Below are 16091 nucleotides of genomic sequence, written 5' to 3' on the forward strand. Positions count from 1 at the left end.
AGCTACAACCAACAGCTGGGTAGCTAAGCTGAGCATACATAAACCCTGGAGTTAAGGAGAAACAGCCTGGCACCGTCTCATGGTAACAAAATCCAACAATAAGCACCTGCAAAGTTCACCAACTGAACATGTTTTGTTTATGTTATCCATGTTCACAGCCAAGAATTAGTCTAGCACATACATTCTCATAAAACCACTACTTGTAGTTATTTTTGTGCACAATTAACAAATGACATGTCTTATAATCTGCTTGCTGTGGCTTTATATCGAATGCACCCACACGAGATAGATGTTGTCTCACAAACAGACCCGTTCCTCGTTTGTTCTTCGTAGTATCCGTAGATCCTGTAGATCCAAACGCTCCTGTCCTCCCACCTTCGCTCTGCACATGTTACATCTAAGCAGTGAGATGGAGTGTATTTTAATGTTAGAAAATGGCAACGTGTTGGAGCGCTGGTTGCACTATCCTTTGCACCACCACAAAAATAAAGCCCTGCATGTTCATTAAACTGCCTTAAACTGGAAAGCTACACATTCCTGTGCGTTTCCTTACCAACAGACTGGTGCAGAGACCTGGCACGGCCACACACACACTTCTTGGCCTCACTCCCTCTTCTTCTTTCTGTCTGTCTCTGGAAATCTTCTTTTCCTCACTCCAACTTAAACTTCATCCACTGCTATTTTTTCCTCAGCCGTGTCCTCTTATTGTTGTCTGTCTATTTGAGCCTTACCTGTAGTAAGCCTCTTAAACTCAGTAAATGCAGTTTTTTATGAAGCCTACCTAATGTAATCAATGTTTAAACCCATTAAAGCTTCATCTTCCTTGTAGCGTTAGCTCCTCAAATTAAAAATAATTTCAGGAATATTTGTGGAAGCCTGTTAGACTTTCTGTCCACCTGATGTATGTTTGAATTGCCATCCACAGACAAGCGTACCACGCTTTGTCAACAGCCCCCTTTGTATCTGTGTGTGCGTGCGCTGTGTTTGTGTGTTTGCGTACATGTGTATGTGCGAAGGACAAACCAACAGAAAGGGTGAATGTATACCAGTGTGGTCTGCAGCCCAGTCTGATCGTATTTATATAGAATAAACAAAAGGGAGGAATGCTGGGGGAGGGGTGGGAGCCTAGGGGACACCTAAAAGAAAGAAAGGAGGAAAGAGAGAAAAGACCACTCCAAGAAAGCATCTAGCCGGATGACCCTTGACCCCGACTAGCTGTAAATCTGTCCCCTCATTCTATAGGCTGGGTTTTTTGTTGTTGTTGTTGTTATTTGTTGTGTTTTTTGGGCAAAAGGGAAAAAAAAAAAGCTCTGGTGAACAGCGTGAGTCGTTCCCTGAGCGACAACACTAACAAGAATCATCTTGTTCTCACACAGTGAAGAGTGATTTCACACAGCTCATGTAGCTCATCTGTGAATATGTAGATAAAATGAGCCTGTTAGTGTAAGTACAGATCTCCACTACCGCTTTCTGTTCCATGGGTGATCTCCTAAGAAGGCCACTAGCTGAGTTAGATGCCTGTAAATCGGCAGCTCCCCTGGATGGAAAGCGGGAAAGCTTGATCTTGTTTGTCTTTCCTGCTTCACAGGAACAAGACAGCATTGATTATTTACCTGCTAAACACAGAGGACTTTGTAAGGATTCTTTGGAGATTTCCGTCCCGTATCACTTTACCATCAAACACTACGGAGCATTATGAGAGAAACAGGCGAATAACGAGGATAGAAAAAGTGTGAAATGGATTAAAGGGAAAATTGAAAGAAAATCAACCTGAGAGCATAAAATGTTTTGGAAGAGATGTAGCACATATGTGACTTGGATTTAGTTTTAGTTTAATTTTGTTAGAACATCATGTTGGGCAAATTAGTTTTAGTGCCACAAAGACAGGCATCTTCTCACAGAGCACCCTTTATGAGATCACCCATAAAATGCGAGCTGTCAAAAAGCTGGATGAGGACGCTGTAGAAGTCTGTAGTCATGATGGATGTTTCTATCATTTTCTAAATTATTCTGTTTGGCCCTGTGATGGAGCGAATATGTTCTAATCCACATCACAGCTCAGTGAGAGCAGATTTTCCCACCACGTGTGCCATGAAGTGGTGAATAACCATAGTGGGGTCATGAAAATTATTTGTGCCAAGGGAAAATGTTGACAGAGCCCAGTGACTTGCTGTTATACTGACATCATAGGACATTTCAAGTTGCCAACGAGCAGTGTAAGCCCATGAGCTGCGTAACAACTAATTGGAGTGTCATTTTTAACCCTTTAAAAATGACACTCCAACAGTCAGACTTTTGACACGTGCACTGGTCTCCAGTGTACCATTCCTTTTTGACCATAAAGGAAATTGTGTTGTAAAATTAAGTTCATAATCACTCACATAACCAACTAATTACAAGCACATTTTTAATTAAATTTAACAAGAAGAAAGAAGACAACAAAACATGAGCTTTAAAGCTGGCCTGACTTTTCCACATTTTCTGTCATGTGCTCAGTAAAAATGGCCAGTTTTAAATAGTGATGTCAGCTTATGTGCAAAGGATCCCCTGTGAGCTAAAACATGAGCCTTCAGGTGCTCTAAATGCTTGCCGTTTTGCTCTATTTGATGTCAATTAGTGGGATTTTTGGGGTACATTTTAAAAAGCACCCGTGTGCTCAAGGTTCTGCGTAAGATTTTGGCTTGAATATGTACAAGATTTCAGAAGTTTCCATTCCCAATTAAGAGTGAAGAATGATGTTCTGCTTGCAGAAGCCATGCGATAGAGGTAGCCCATCCAAAGAAAGATGACCTAGGCTACGCCTAAACTAATCTGGATAAATTTGAAAAAGGTGTTTTCGTCTAAAAATGCACCACGTCCACACTATCGTTTTCAGTCGTTTCCGAAGAGTTTTTCATCCACACTGAAACGACTGAAAACACTTACTTTCCCCGCGGATGCATGAAACGTAAGATGATTCGACCTGCCTCATTTCAGTCTGCCGTTTATTTACGTTCCGGCTCTTTGAAACATCACGGCAAAATGTCGAGGAAAAGCACCGCGTTTTTTAAATGGACTGACAATGAGGTGGAGTTGTTGCTGCGAGTAACACAAGAGTACAAAGTTGCAAAAGCGAGTGAGAATATAGACTGGGAGACGTACCAAATACACTGAAATTAACATTCCGTCTTCTTTGAAGAAAAGCTATGAGGAGCATGTACAAACTGATATCAATCTTTAATAGGGCTGAGAAAAATGGGGAAAAAAACAAAACAACTGCTGTACAATGCCGTCCGCCATCTTAGTTGAATTGGTCACATGACTGCATCATATGACTAAAATGCGTCATCGTTTTTGAAAGCCTCCGTTTTTCACAATCCACACTGCAACACGAAAACAGCTTTCAAATGTATCCACTTTTTCAAAAAGCTCAGTTTTCCTTGACCAAAAACGCCGTCTTAGTGTGGAAGACCAAAACAGAGAGAAAAAGATGTTTTCAAACGAAAACGTATTAGTGTGGACATGGCCTTAAAGGGAGGTTGGCGTTTAGGAACGTTTATTGTTGCCGTTGTCACCCTTACAAATGCTGCAGCCAGTTTGTTATTTATCGCAGTTTCAATTATCTATCAGTGTAGGTGCCTAGAGATTCCCAGATTACATAGTTGGAAACATCCTGAGAATGTGAGGAGGAAAAAAAACTCGGAACAAACATGGAATAATCTTGCTTCCTGTTTCATCTTTCTCTTTTCCTATACCACTGCTGATGCAGAGATCTTTATCTTAGTTACAGACATTATAGTTTTCACATGCAACAACTAATGTGGTGACCACAAACAAGGATTTAAAGGGTGGCTGCAGCACGCCAGGGAACAGCAGAAGATAAATAAGGATTAATTTGAACTGAAAATCATGTAAAACTACTCTTGTTGTTGGAGCTATAAGTGAGCGCAATAAGTCCTGTTTAAATGAGATGGGATGCATCAACACCACTATGTGTCACCTAGCACGATTGGGTTAAAAGGAACACATTAGCCCTAAATACCCTTAGATTAATCAAGTACTGGAACAGAACAAGGTTAAGCACACAGAGAGACATTGGAGAGAAGATTACTCTAATCAGATTTCTAATTTAAGCATCATCTTGTACGGCTTAAAGAAAACAAATAGTCAAGTTATTTGTAAGAGAGGGATCTTTCTTAGAGCTCCTTTTCTTAAAAAAATATGTTTTCTGGTTGTGGTGCAGCTCGGTTCAGAGAACTAAGAAAAGCATCAAACCACCATAGCTGTCTTCATCTTTGTAGTTTTAGCTTTAATTTGTGTCATCTGGTTGGATAAATTAGATCTAAATAGATTAAATCACTGCCAGGCTTTGTGTGCGCACCGTCTGGTTATATGCATTTGTGTATGTTTTAATAATCCACATTAAAAATATGAAAATGATTCGCTAAACAGAAGCTTGACTTTAGCCCCTCATGCTGATAATAGATATTAATTAAGGCTTAAGTGGCAAAACATCAATAACCATTACATTTTTTCAGCTTACTGTAGCTTTTCTACTGTATGACTTATATCTATTTCCACAATCTGAGAGCCAGTAATCTAGTCTGCTAACTTAGTCTCTGGGGACAACTTTTAGGTTTTTGATATCAGTGGTCAAAGCTTCCTGTATGACCTGTTGTTATAAATGTTGCTGTATTGTTATATTTAAATCATTGCCAGATAATAACCAATCAGTGTGCGGTTACATTTTGACAATCACAGTCCCTCTTTTGCTCACCGCACATATTGTGTGTCTCCATGCAACTTAATCGTGATTGGTCAGTAGAACTCACACTACAGGCTACAAATAGATACTTTGTATTCACAGGCGTGTATCTGCTTATGGAGATTACTCTTTTCATTAAGCACATTTACATACAAATAACCTGTTAATGTCATCATGTTTAACAGCTTGATGAACCCTGCCACGCCGACAATTTGAAAAGCCTGAGATCTCAGCCATGCAGACCACCAGATAATCATTAGTGCCAAACCCTGCATTCTAATATTAACAGGTTGTATACAGTAGATAATGTAAATACAGCTCTCTGTATATGGTTTCCACAGATGTAGAGCAAGGGACAGTAAATGCTAGCATTTACTCAGAGGCGTGCGCTGCAGTTGTGTGCTCTGTATAACGTTGGTAAATCATTGCCACCTGAGTTTTGTAACATTTGTATAATTACACAGATGGCCGTGCCAGAAAACGAATATTCAATGTGCTTTTTTAAAACACTGGGTTGCTGTAATAGAGATTACCCCCTGGCACAAGATAAGAAAGGCTCTGTTCTTTGTACAAATAAGTTTCTCAGCGAGACCACAAATTATATTAGAAGCAATACACATAGTAATACTATAATGTTTTAACTTATACTATCCATACTGCTGGCACAGCTTGGAGGTTACTAATTGTCTTGATCATGGTATCATTTTTTATAGTAATTATATGCAGCCCATATTTTGATGTTTTTAAAGCTACACGTTTCAGCTTGTAGCGGTCTCACGCCAGAACAGCTGCCCCTGAACTGACATCTGGCAGAACTCTGGAATCACTGAACCTATTTACGTACAGATGACTTTGTTTGTCTTGACTGTGGTCATGGTTACAATCTTGTAAAGCAAAATCACCATGTAGTGAATTATTGTTTGTCTCGATGATGAATAGTACGTCACTGTTGCATGGGTGTTGAGATGGTTAATTTGGATTGAGGGCTTGGTTTTGAGGTACGTCTGGATCAGATCTGCACCATGTGTGGCGAGGCTCGGGCACGGACTCGTCTCGATAGAGGTACCTTGGTATGGTACTTTGAGCGAATTGTTTGAGGAAGTGGTGAAAACTTCTGAGCCCTTTGCTATAATGGAAAGGTCAAGTGTAAAAGTTGTTGGACGTTCCTATGGCTCATCAAAGGCAATCTCTTATCATCTTTAACACACTGATATCACGTTACCTCCCTGGCCCCTGTCGGCATGTGGCACAGAGCGGAGAGAAGGACAGCGGAGGGCCACTGTCTCCCCCAAACTGGAGGAAGCCAGGAATTAATTTCTGATGGACAGCGCTAATGTCTTTCAGACTGGAGCCCCGAAGCTACAAAGCATTCTCCATAACACGAACGCCGTGCGGCAGGCAAAACGACAAAGCCGACCATCTGCTAACCAGATACACGGCCGTATGCGCACACATATACAACGCACGAGGGGTGCCAAACGGATCGATTAGCAGACAAGGAGTGTGAGGGCCACAGCAGGGGGCTGGGGGAGACACCCAGGGTCAAAGAGATGGTGTACTGTTTCAGCACATGCTAAATCAGTTACCATCTCCACACACATAAAGCCCTGGCTCAGTGCTGCAGCCACCCCTCATAATCCCCAAACAATCTGGCTCAATCTGGAGAATAAGTGGAGGGTTTCTAGTTACAGTAACACTCGGCAGAACAGACGCTGAATAATAGAGACCAATGTTCCAAAGTTACTGCTTTGGTTTCCAAGTAGCATTTGTTTATTTCCTGTTCCGCTAAGAGATTGAGGGGTTCTTGTTTTAGTCCAATCAGACTGAAACCCTGGAAAAGCCTTGACTGTTGAACAGAACTGATTTTGAGTAGGGTGTTTGAAGAGACCATATTTATTACTGACCTCTTTTTAAAATATTGGATACCATCAATTAATCTGTTTGTAGTTTCTTGATGAAACACACATGTTCAGAACCAAACAATGTATAGGTTAAGTAGGTGAATTGGTATGCACTTGTAGCAACGCTCAGTGTTAGCAGGGTGTGGCTGTCTGTGCTGTATATTTGCTGACAATAGCCAGCTCCTGGGAGGGATGTGATCCAAGCTGCAGAGTACACTAGCACTCTGTGCTCTGGTGCTATTAGCACACTAATGCCTTCCCCAGGACTCCCCAAGGCTAGCGCTGGGCCTTAACCTGATACCACGCATGCTACATAAGACATAGGGTTTGTCTGAAAACACATCTGGGATTCAGATTTTCCTGTTTGTCAACAAAAGGCCTCCTAGAGGCTGAAATTGCTCAGAAGGGGATTTTGGGACAGAATGCCGAGTTGCCCTCGTGCACATGTTTCAGTACGTGTAATCAGTTCACATATGTCACGTAAATCCTTTGCACACCAACCTGAGGTTACACGTTGTATTACTAGAGCGCTCTTCCTCATGCCTCTTTAAAGCTGTCTTGCGGATGGGTGGGTGGGGTTATGGTGTGTTTAGAGCCCAATTTGTATGTTTTGCACATGACAGCTGCTGTAGCTTTAATGTTGAAAGATGCAGGCTTTGTAGGATGTGGTAAGAATAAAGCCGTCGACCTTCTGTTTTTGTAACTTAGTCTTTAGAAAATAATATTAAAAAAATTGCCATACCTTGCCCAAGCTTTCATTGTTGAAACAGAGATGGACCTAATGCTAGAAACAGAAGCACAAAATCACCCCAACACAGTCCTGTTTATAGCGGTAGGATAATATTACTCGTCTAGTCCCGAGATGGATTTTCTGATTTAATAAGCATCTCTGCATTTTGAATCCCACGGAAACACGGCTAATTAACCTTATTACTTAAAGGGGTAAAACATCTCCCCCATCAATAAAATTCCTTGCTTGCCTGTTCGACAATTATTCACTAAAGAGAGATTACTGTGAAGCTGATAGGAAATTAGATGCTTGTAGTGAAGAAACGAACAACAAATGTGTAGCTTTAGGTATCTGTTTTCGATAGCGTTTCATTAAATAGTACTGTGAGCACTTGCGGGCAGAAATATATATATATATATATAAATTCAGCCAAGTTTCACATGGAGAAAAAAAATCCTGATCACTGTGATATCCTGATGTATCTGTTTTCTAGACATAGGGGTGAATTTAATGTTTAGTTTGCAGAGTATGAATTCAATTAGGCAATAATGGAACCTGCATTTTTTGTCAGTTTTTGTACTGTATTATCCTGTCAGAATCTTTAATTTCAGCACAGTCCTATAGGTTACCTCATATCCCTTCTATAGATTAGAAATCCATTCTGTGACTCTTATCTGGCCCGTCGATCAGTGCAAGGTAAACAGATCCATGTGTCAGTGAACCATTTGACTGACAGCTTGTCACTTTCTCTTTGTCATCAGCGATGTGTGCTCAGATAGGATCTGCAGGAGGTTGGCTTGAATGTTTTTGATCCAACCAAGAGAAGCCACATTGCTTGTGATGTGCTCCTAAACGGTTGGCCAGTTGAAGCTAAGATAGCGAGCCAACACAAGCTTTAGCTCTGCAGTGGAAAGACAGTGTGCATCACAATGAATGAGAAGTTCTTCACCAGTAACCAGGTCAAATTTGTATTGGGGCAGGACAAAAACACAGTTTACTGAATAGGACAAAGGCAGCAGAATATATATGAATAAGCAGGGGTAGTTTTAGACATCAAACCCAGCGTCGAGAAATGGTCAGAATGGGGAAAAGTGATTTAAATGATTTTAACCTCCTAGGACCTGGCATTGACAAATGTGGACATCACATTTTGGGATGTCTAGACCAAAATACTAAATTTTGCTCTACAACGGCCTGATATCCACTTACGAGGACATTTTACTGCCACTGTTCTATTGAAATTTCAAATGAATGTCCTCTTATGTGGATCTCATTTTTCTCAGAGACAAAAATCAGGTAAAAAAAAAAATCTGGAAATTCTTTGTTTTTACATTCATCAGGTCCCAAACAGCCCAAATAGCAAAGAGAATTTAAAAATGCATGCCATGTAAGAGTTGGGGTCTTAGGAGGTTAAACATGACATGGCTGTTTGGTGTCTGAGTATTTCAGAATCTGCTGATCTACTACGAATTTTACCGTAAATCATCTTTAGTGTTTACAGAGAATAGTCTAAAAAAAGACTCAATCTCTGGGTGAAAATGCCTTCTTGATGTCAGAGGTCAGAGGAAGAATGGTTAGACTGCTTTTAGCTAATAGCCAGGCAACAGCAACTGAAACTGAAATAACCACATGTTACAATCAAGGTATGCAGAAGAGCTTCAAATAAACAGCATATTTAACCTAGACGCACATGAGCTACAGCATGAGAAGACAACACCTGGTGCTACTCTACTCCTGTCAGCTAAAATCAATCACAAGTTAGGCAAATGAACCTGTCGATATCTGATGGCTCCACTGTAGTTTTCACAGTTTCCAAAGCCATCCACTGGGCCAGATTAGTCACATGTTTGATGGTCCCAATTAAAGGCTGTACACAAAGTAGTTACTTTCATGCCATTTATTTGCATGTGCAAGAACTAACTGCACTAGTTCTTGCACTGATGGTACCTGTATCTCCCGACCTCTGTGCTGCTAGCGCTAGCCTTAAAGTGAGCAGCATACGTGTTCTTTCATATTTTCTTTGTGGGGTTCTTTACAAGTGATGCCTTACTGATATACGTACGAGTTTCAAAAACTGTTTACTCCTCTGTGATGCCATATCAAATTCATATACATATATGATGTATTATGGTGTTCCTTTCCTAGGTGAGCGCCCATATCAGTGTCCTTACTGTGACAAAGCATTTAGCAAGAACGATGGCCTGAAGATGCACATCCGCACACACACTCGTGTAAGTTTTTCCATTTCTTACTGAATTTTTCTTTCCTGTCTTTCCTAGTTTTGTATTGTTCGTTAATACTAACCATTGTACACGAAATGAAGCTGTTATACTCTTGGCTGTCACAGACAAAAGCTGACTGTTGTGGATGAATTATGGCGATGCCCAAAGAGCGGTTTCCAGACCTTTACCTTGTTTGCGTGTATTGTTTTGCCTTTTGTAGTATTTTTATGACTAATTTATGGCTGGCACAAACAAAAGATGTCCTTCTTTATAGGATCACACATCTTTATTCCTAGTGTCCCATCCCACATTTTGAGACAATCCCCCCAATTTTCTCAAATGTGGGACATTCTATAGCACATGCACTTTTCTAAAGTCTGGCTTTTACCTATAAAGGGAAAGCTTTTTACCCCTCAGTGTCACCCTGTTGGGCAAAAAACAACATAGAAGTTTTAAATTGATACCTTAGGTGTATCAGCTAAAAATGTTAGACATGTTTGAATCTCAATGAACTCAACTTTAAGGTCAGATACAAAGTCTCCTCAAAATCTTGTGAATGCAGCATCTCGAGAAGGAAGTGACCTTGAATTTGGAAGTTTATACTATAGGTGCATCTACTCGGAGGCTGAGGGGTACTACAGACTGCCAGTACTTTTATTATAGTCAGAAAGTTAGTCTGTCTAAGGCCACCAAGGAAATGTCCAAATAACCAAAAAAGCTGTGCAGATTTTGTTGAATATCATGGAAACAACAAGTTATTTTTCAGTTTTACACAAGGGAAAGCACTGTGTGAGGAGACTCGGCATATGTGTGTCATAATTGGATAAAATTCTTAGATATGGCTCAAAAAAGGTGTGTCAGTCTATGGATACTTTCAAACTGAAACCCAAAAGTGTTATTAAACAGAAAAGCAGCAATAATATATTTGGACTGTCTGGTAAAATGGACAATTTATTGGTTTTTTTAGGTTAGATATGAACATTTCAGACTCTTTCAGCCTTGTTGACGTGTCCAACTTTGTCCCACACAAACAGGGTTTGACGAACATTTTAGTTTGTAGGATCTGGTCACCCTAGATTGTGCAGTTTTATCAGCCTGTTATCAAGTAGTTGATATGTGTGCGTGTGAGTTGTACCTGCATAGTTGATGAATGCAGCTTGCTAACCAAGTTAGTTAGCGGTAAATGATAAATTAGCATTCTAGCCTATAAGGTAACTTAAGTCCAAAACAAAATAAAACCAACATGGCAGCAACCGAATGTTAATTCTGAGAAGCCACCATCTCTATGCCTAACTTCTATACCGTCTATATTTAGTGAAACAGTGGAACCCTGACTTACGAATACCCCATTTAATGAAAAATTCAAGTTCAAGGCACTTAACAGCAATATTTCTGCCCGTGTTATGGCAAAATGCCTTCGTAACGAAATCCGCTGGCTCTGATTGGCTGAGCCCAGAATGACCAGAATGCCTTCCGAATCATGTGACAACCCCTTGGCTTTCGTACTTGCGCTTCGCTGTTCCACTTGAACGACGTATTGTTGTTGCAGTTAGCAATTAGCCTATAGCCTATCGTTCACTCAAAAGGAGCGATGGGTGCTTCGACTTACAAAAGACCCTCGGGAACGAATTAATTTTGTAAGTCGGGGTTCCACTGTAGTTTTGAAACAGTGGTCGTTTGTCTCAAAGTTGGCCAGAGAAAAATTTCCATGAAAAAGCTGCACTTGGTTGGCCTAGTTAGCACTTGCTGTATATTTTAGTGCTGCATCCCAGAGCAAATCTTTTGCCCAACTTCAGAGTTGTGTGGCTCCACATCCGGCCATCAGACACCTTAACATTCTTTCTTTGCTAGATTTTGGCTACGTTCACACTGCAGGTCTTAATGCTCAATTCCGATTTTTTGATCAAATCCGATTTTTTTTGTCTGCTTGTTCACACTACAAATAAAATGCGACAGCAAACGCGCTCTAGTGTGAACGCTCAAAGCGGCCCGCATGCGCAAAAGAAGACGTCACTCACAACGCGCTCTGTTTAGACCCAGAGCAAACAGTATTATTTAACAGATAGCCCTTAATATAAAGACTTTGGACTTTACGTTTCCCAATTTTTGCTTTAAGTTATTTTGTTATTTACATAATAATGTAAATAACCTAATAATTATCCTTATTGCTGTTTTAGAGAAGAGCGGTGCTTCAAAGGATAGTTGGTGATTTCTGTCAGAATCTGCAGATTATACAGTACAAATAAAATGTTCACGTTGTCTTCCAAACAGTTTCACTAACATCTACACTGGATGGCCAGGAAGCGTTTGCGATGTCCTCTCCGGCGCTGATAATTAGCGTCTGTCTTGTGTCAGTGACGTAAAAGACAGATTTAATGCGACATAACCATTGAAACAGCGGTCGCTTTCTAAAACATCGGATATGTATCGGATTCAGTACCAGATCGGATTTAAAAATATCGGATTTGTGCCGTTCACATTGTCATACCATGATCGGATATGGGTCGCATAGGGTCAAAAAAATCGGATTTGATGCGCTTTCGCCTGCAGTGTGAACATAGCCTTTGTCAGGCCATTGTCTGCTGCCAGTTAACGCATAATTACACCTCTGTCAGTGGTTTGCCATTCTCCAGAAGACATAATTTTTGCTTGTCTGTCTGTGAGGTTTTTTTTAGGTTCACTGATATTATTAACAAGCCAACCAGGTGGCTGGTACTATTCTTTTTGACCTCAAAATGTAAATAGATCAGCATATGTGATGTCTGCTTAATAGACATTTGACCTGCCATGCATAATTCAGACAGATTAGATAAAGGATGATAAGACAGTGAATAGGTGCAGACACAGAAAGAGTGAATGGGATGCCGGCTCTGTTCCACGGTTACCTTGAGCGCACACTTTGGGTTTTTCTTTTGTGTACCACTGTGTAAAGTGCAGCGTTTGCATGAAGAATGAATTAACTCTCACACACCTTGCCTAATGCAAGATAGTGTGAGAACTCCGTGTCTAACATATGTGACTTTCCCAGTAAATTTAATTATAAGGCAATAACCACCAGTTTCATAATTTGTCCAGTAAGGCCTATGGATAAAAAGGCAGCAGTGGTGTAGTGAAGACAGGGGAGAGAATTGGAAAAATAATGCTTGCACTTTGCTTTGAACACATTCAGAGATTTTTTTTTTTACTTCATTATAAACAGACACAGCTGTTTGAGGATGTAGAAAATTCATAACAAGCATTTGTTTTATGGTGTGAACATGTAATTGCAAAATGAGGCCATGTTTGGGATGGAGAAAAGAAAAGGTAGGCTTCCCTCTAAATGTCATGAGGTCATTTCCTGTGCTGGGACACGGCTCATTTTCCTGCGTCATTTCTCAACCCACTAAAGTTCTCTGCCAAAGCGACACTTTCCATGCGCTCTTTGTAACCATCTGGATGTGTGCGTTAGTGTCACTTTTGACGAATGAGACCTAATATGCGTTTCATCATAGACTTCCATCATCAGTTTATACAACTCTGACTGTGACAATCGAAGCCTGTCAGCATAGTTAATTTCAAAGATTTGTTCTTCTTTAATGCTGTCCAGAGCACATCGCTCTGTTACACTGTGCCGATAATGAAGGTAACCTGCCCAGGTTGCTGTGACTCCGTAAGAACATGCAGGTATGATTTTGTAGCGTGCAGCTGATTAAACTGACTGATGTTTTGTTCCCAGCGTCCCAGATCTGCCTTCGCTCACAGCGCTCGGAGAAATGGGCTGAACAGTTACACACAGCAGAGGCAGATGAAGTCACTGTTGAGAAAAATTAATGTCATTTGGCTGAAAGAGCTGCAGCTCACTGTTAATGTACAGATGATGTGAGATGGATGTGACTGGAGATTGTGTGATTTGTGTTTATACCGCAAACCACATCATCTGCAAACCAAAATGGAACACGTCTGATGACGATATTTTGGAAGTTAAAGGATTTTTAAAACAATTTTGATCTTCAATGAAAACTGATATGGCTGTTTGTTCTGTGGTTACAGAAACACTAGCCAGTCATCTTTCAGCCATATGGAATAGAATTTCCAATTCCCCAGTTTCCTATTTTCTAAATGCTAATGCTTTATATGTAAGTTTAATAAGACTAATGTGTCACACTAAGGTTTACTCATGAAATTAGCCCCTTTCACTTTTTCCCAAAAGGCAAAAGCTTTACCTGATTCATGCGTGAGTCTCAGAGGTGAGCTATTATGCCTTTCTTTAGTTTCTGTTAATATGTATTGTGCCAGTGTGGATGCTCATACTAAACATGGCCAAGTTTCAAAAAGCGAGGTCTGTAAATGTACAGTTAATTAATGTGAGACAAGCTCTCGGTTTTAGACGGCTTTTTCTGGCTCTGTATGATGTTAAAGGAAAAAGGATAGCTCTAATTAATTTATTATTACTTAAAAATAAATACATATTAAATAATAATGGAACTAACATTATAGTTATAATATAATCTCATATTATTATCTTTTAATATAAAGTGCCTCGAAGCAACTGCTGTTGTGATTAGGCGTTCTATACCGTATTTTCCGCACTGTAAGGCGCACTTAAAATCCTTTCATTTTCTCAAAAATCGACATTGCGCTTTATAATCCGGTGAGCCTTATGTATGAATTCTGGTTGCCGATTTTATGTGGTACACAACACTCAAAAATCTGTCCAAAAATGTTTTAGTACGACTTTGGTAAGCTATGAAGCCGCACCACTTGATGGGTTGTCGGAGCATTACAGCTACCGTAGTCAGGAGCCTCGTGGAGTATGCTGTAAACGGACCAAACTTCAGTCAGGACAACAACTGAGATCATCCATACACAATACAAGGTTAGTCATTAATATACTGCAAGAACATGGGAATAGAGCAGCTGCGAGAGAATTCAACATTAATGAATCAATGGTACGGAAGTGGAGGAAGCAAGAAGAATGGGTTGAGTAAAGTTTGACTTAAGTTTGGTGTATGAAAACAGACAGACGTTCATCAACAGTACGCTTTATAATCCGGTGTGCCTTATGGTCTGAAAAATACAGTACATTAAAAAAATAGATAGAATTAAAAATGTATAAAATTAAATGGAGTTGAGTTAAAACTGTTTGTTTAAGATAGCGGATGACCTGAGTGGGTGCATCAAGCTCAATTAGTCATTCATTCATACACGCATTCATCCATCCACTAACAGTGCCGGTCTCAACCTATCTCTCCTTGGACATCTCCTCCAGCTCATCCAGGAGCTACACTCAGGCACTCTCAAGCCAGCTAAGAGATATAATTTCTCCAGCGTGTCCTGGTTCTGAATTATTTATCTTTCGGATTCATCTTCCATTCAAAAGATAAATAAAGAATAACTTTAATAATTAATCATGCAAAGCTACTCTAGTAGAGATCAAGAAAAAGCTAGAGCTATGCTTGTCATTTTGATAATGTCACCACCTTTATAATTAAAACAATTTTAAGTTAAACCACAAAATGAACGATGTTGAATACATTCAGTTTCTCCTTGTTTTCTGGGCAACATCTTAATCAAGTCAGTTTTTGCATATTATCTCAAAGCTGACACTGCACCTTTGCAAATTTTTTGGACCGACTAATATTGATTAAAGCCATAATATCATAAAGACCTGGGTGAGATTTCTTGTTTTTGGGATTTCACTGTGAACCACAATAATACAATCTTGTTGTGGTTCTAGACAAAAAAGGACAGCGCATGTTTGCACAAAAGAACACGGCACTCCATCCAGTATTTGTTAAGATATTCCGTTCTCGATCAAAGGAGAGGAAAAAAACAACCAAGCAGACAGACTGGCAGACTGACACAGCCTGGAGCCGTGCTGCTAGCATGTCTGAAAACCATTCAAACCTACAATGGGCTGTTTGTTGATATCTGGTTAGAGCCTGAAGCCTAATAGAGTACAACAACGTGCCGTTGGCATGCTGCTTTACAAATACCAGCTTTTCAAATGTCATACGAGAAGATGTGCTCTGTCGGAGTAATTAAACGAGACTCCATCCTTGCATGTATAGATGTGCACATTTTTGGAGAGTGGTCAGATCCAGAAGAATGGCCAGGTCAGATGTCAAAGGGGGAACAGCTGCTGAACAGTGAAGGCCACCAGGTACAGATGTTCGATGTTACCGGGGTCGTAGTGATGCATTCTGGGTACACCACATCACCTAAGTCCATCCATGTGTTTCGGGACCTTTGAACACTGACCTTTTCAGTCTTTCATAGAAGAACCCTCCTCCCCTGATGGAAAAAGAAGTGAACTTGTTATGGCTGCAGGTTTAAGTGGAAATTTGCATCACACTGATCAAGACAGAGTTTGTTTCCTTGAGACGGCCATCTCTCGCCCACACACACACACACACACACACACACACACACACACACACACACACACACACACACACAGCATTATCGTCGCTTTCATTCTGTCACATTCACACAAACTGTTGCATACTTAAAGC

General features: G+C 40.3%; 1 protein-coding gene across 1 annotated transcript in view; it reads left to right on the plus strand.

Annotated features, from left to right (window-relative positions):
• The window catches only part of prdm5 (PR domain containing 5), a 43486-nt gene that overhangs the window by 21007 nt on the left and 6388 nt on the right, over positions 1 to 16091 (plus strand). Inside the window, exon 14 of the mRNA XM_005732345.1 lies at positions 9521 to 9606. Within this exon, the coding sequence (XP_005732402.1) occupies positions 9521 to 9606 (86 nt within the window). The remainder of the gene's footprint in view (positions 1 to 9520; positions 9607 to 16091) is intronic.

The sequence above is a fragment of the Pundamilia nyererei genome, unplaced genomic scaffold (genome assembly GCF_000239375.1).
Source record: "Pundamilia nyererei isolate P.nyererei 1_Seehausen unplaced genomic scaffold, PunNye1.0 scaffold00046, whole genome shotgun sequence".
Lineage (NCBI taxonomy): Eukaryota > Metazoa > Chordata > Actinopteri > Cichliformes > Cichlidae > Pundamilia > Pundamilia nyererei.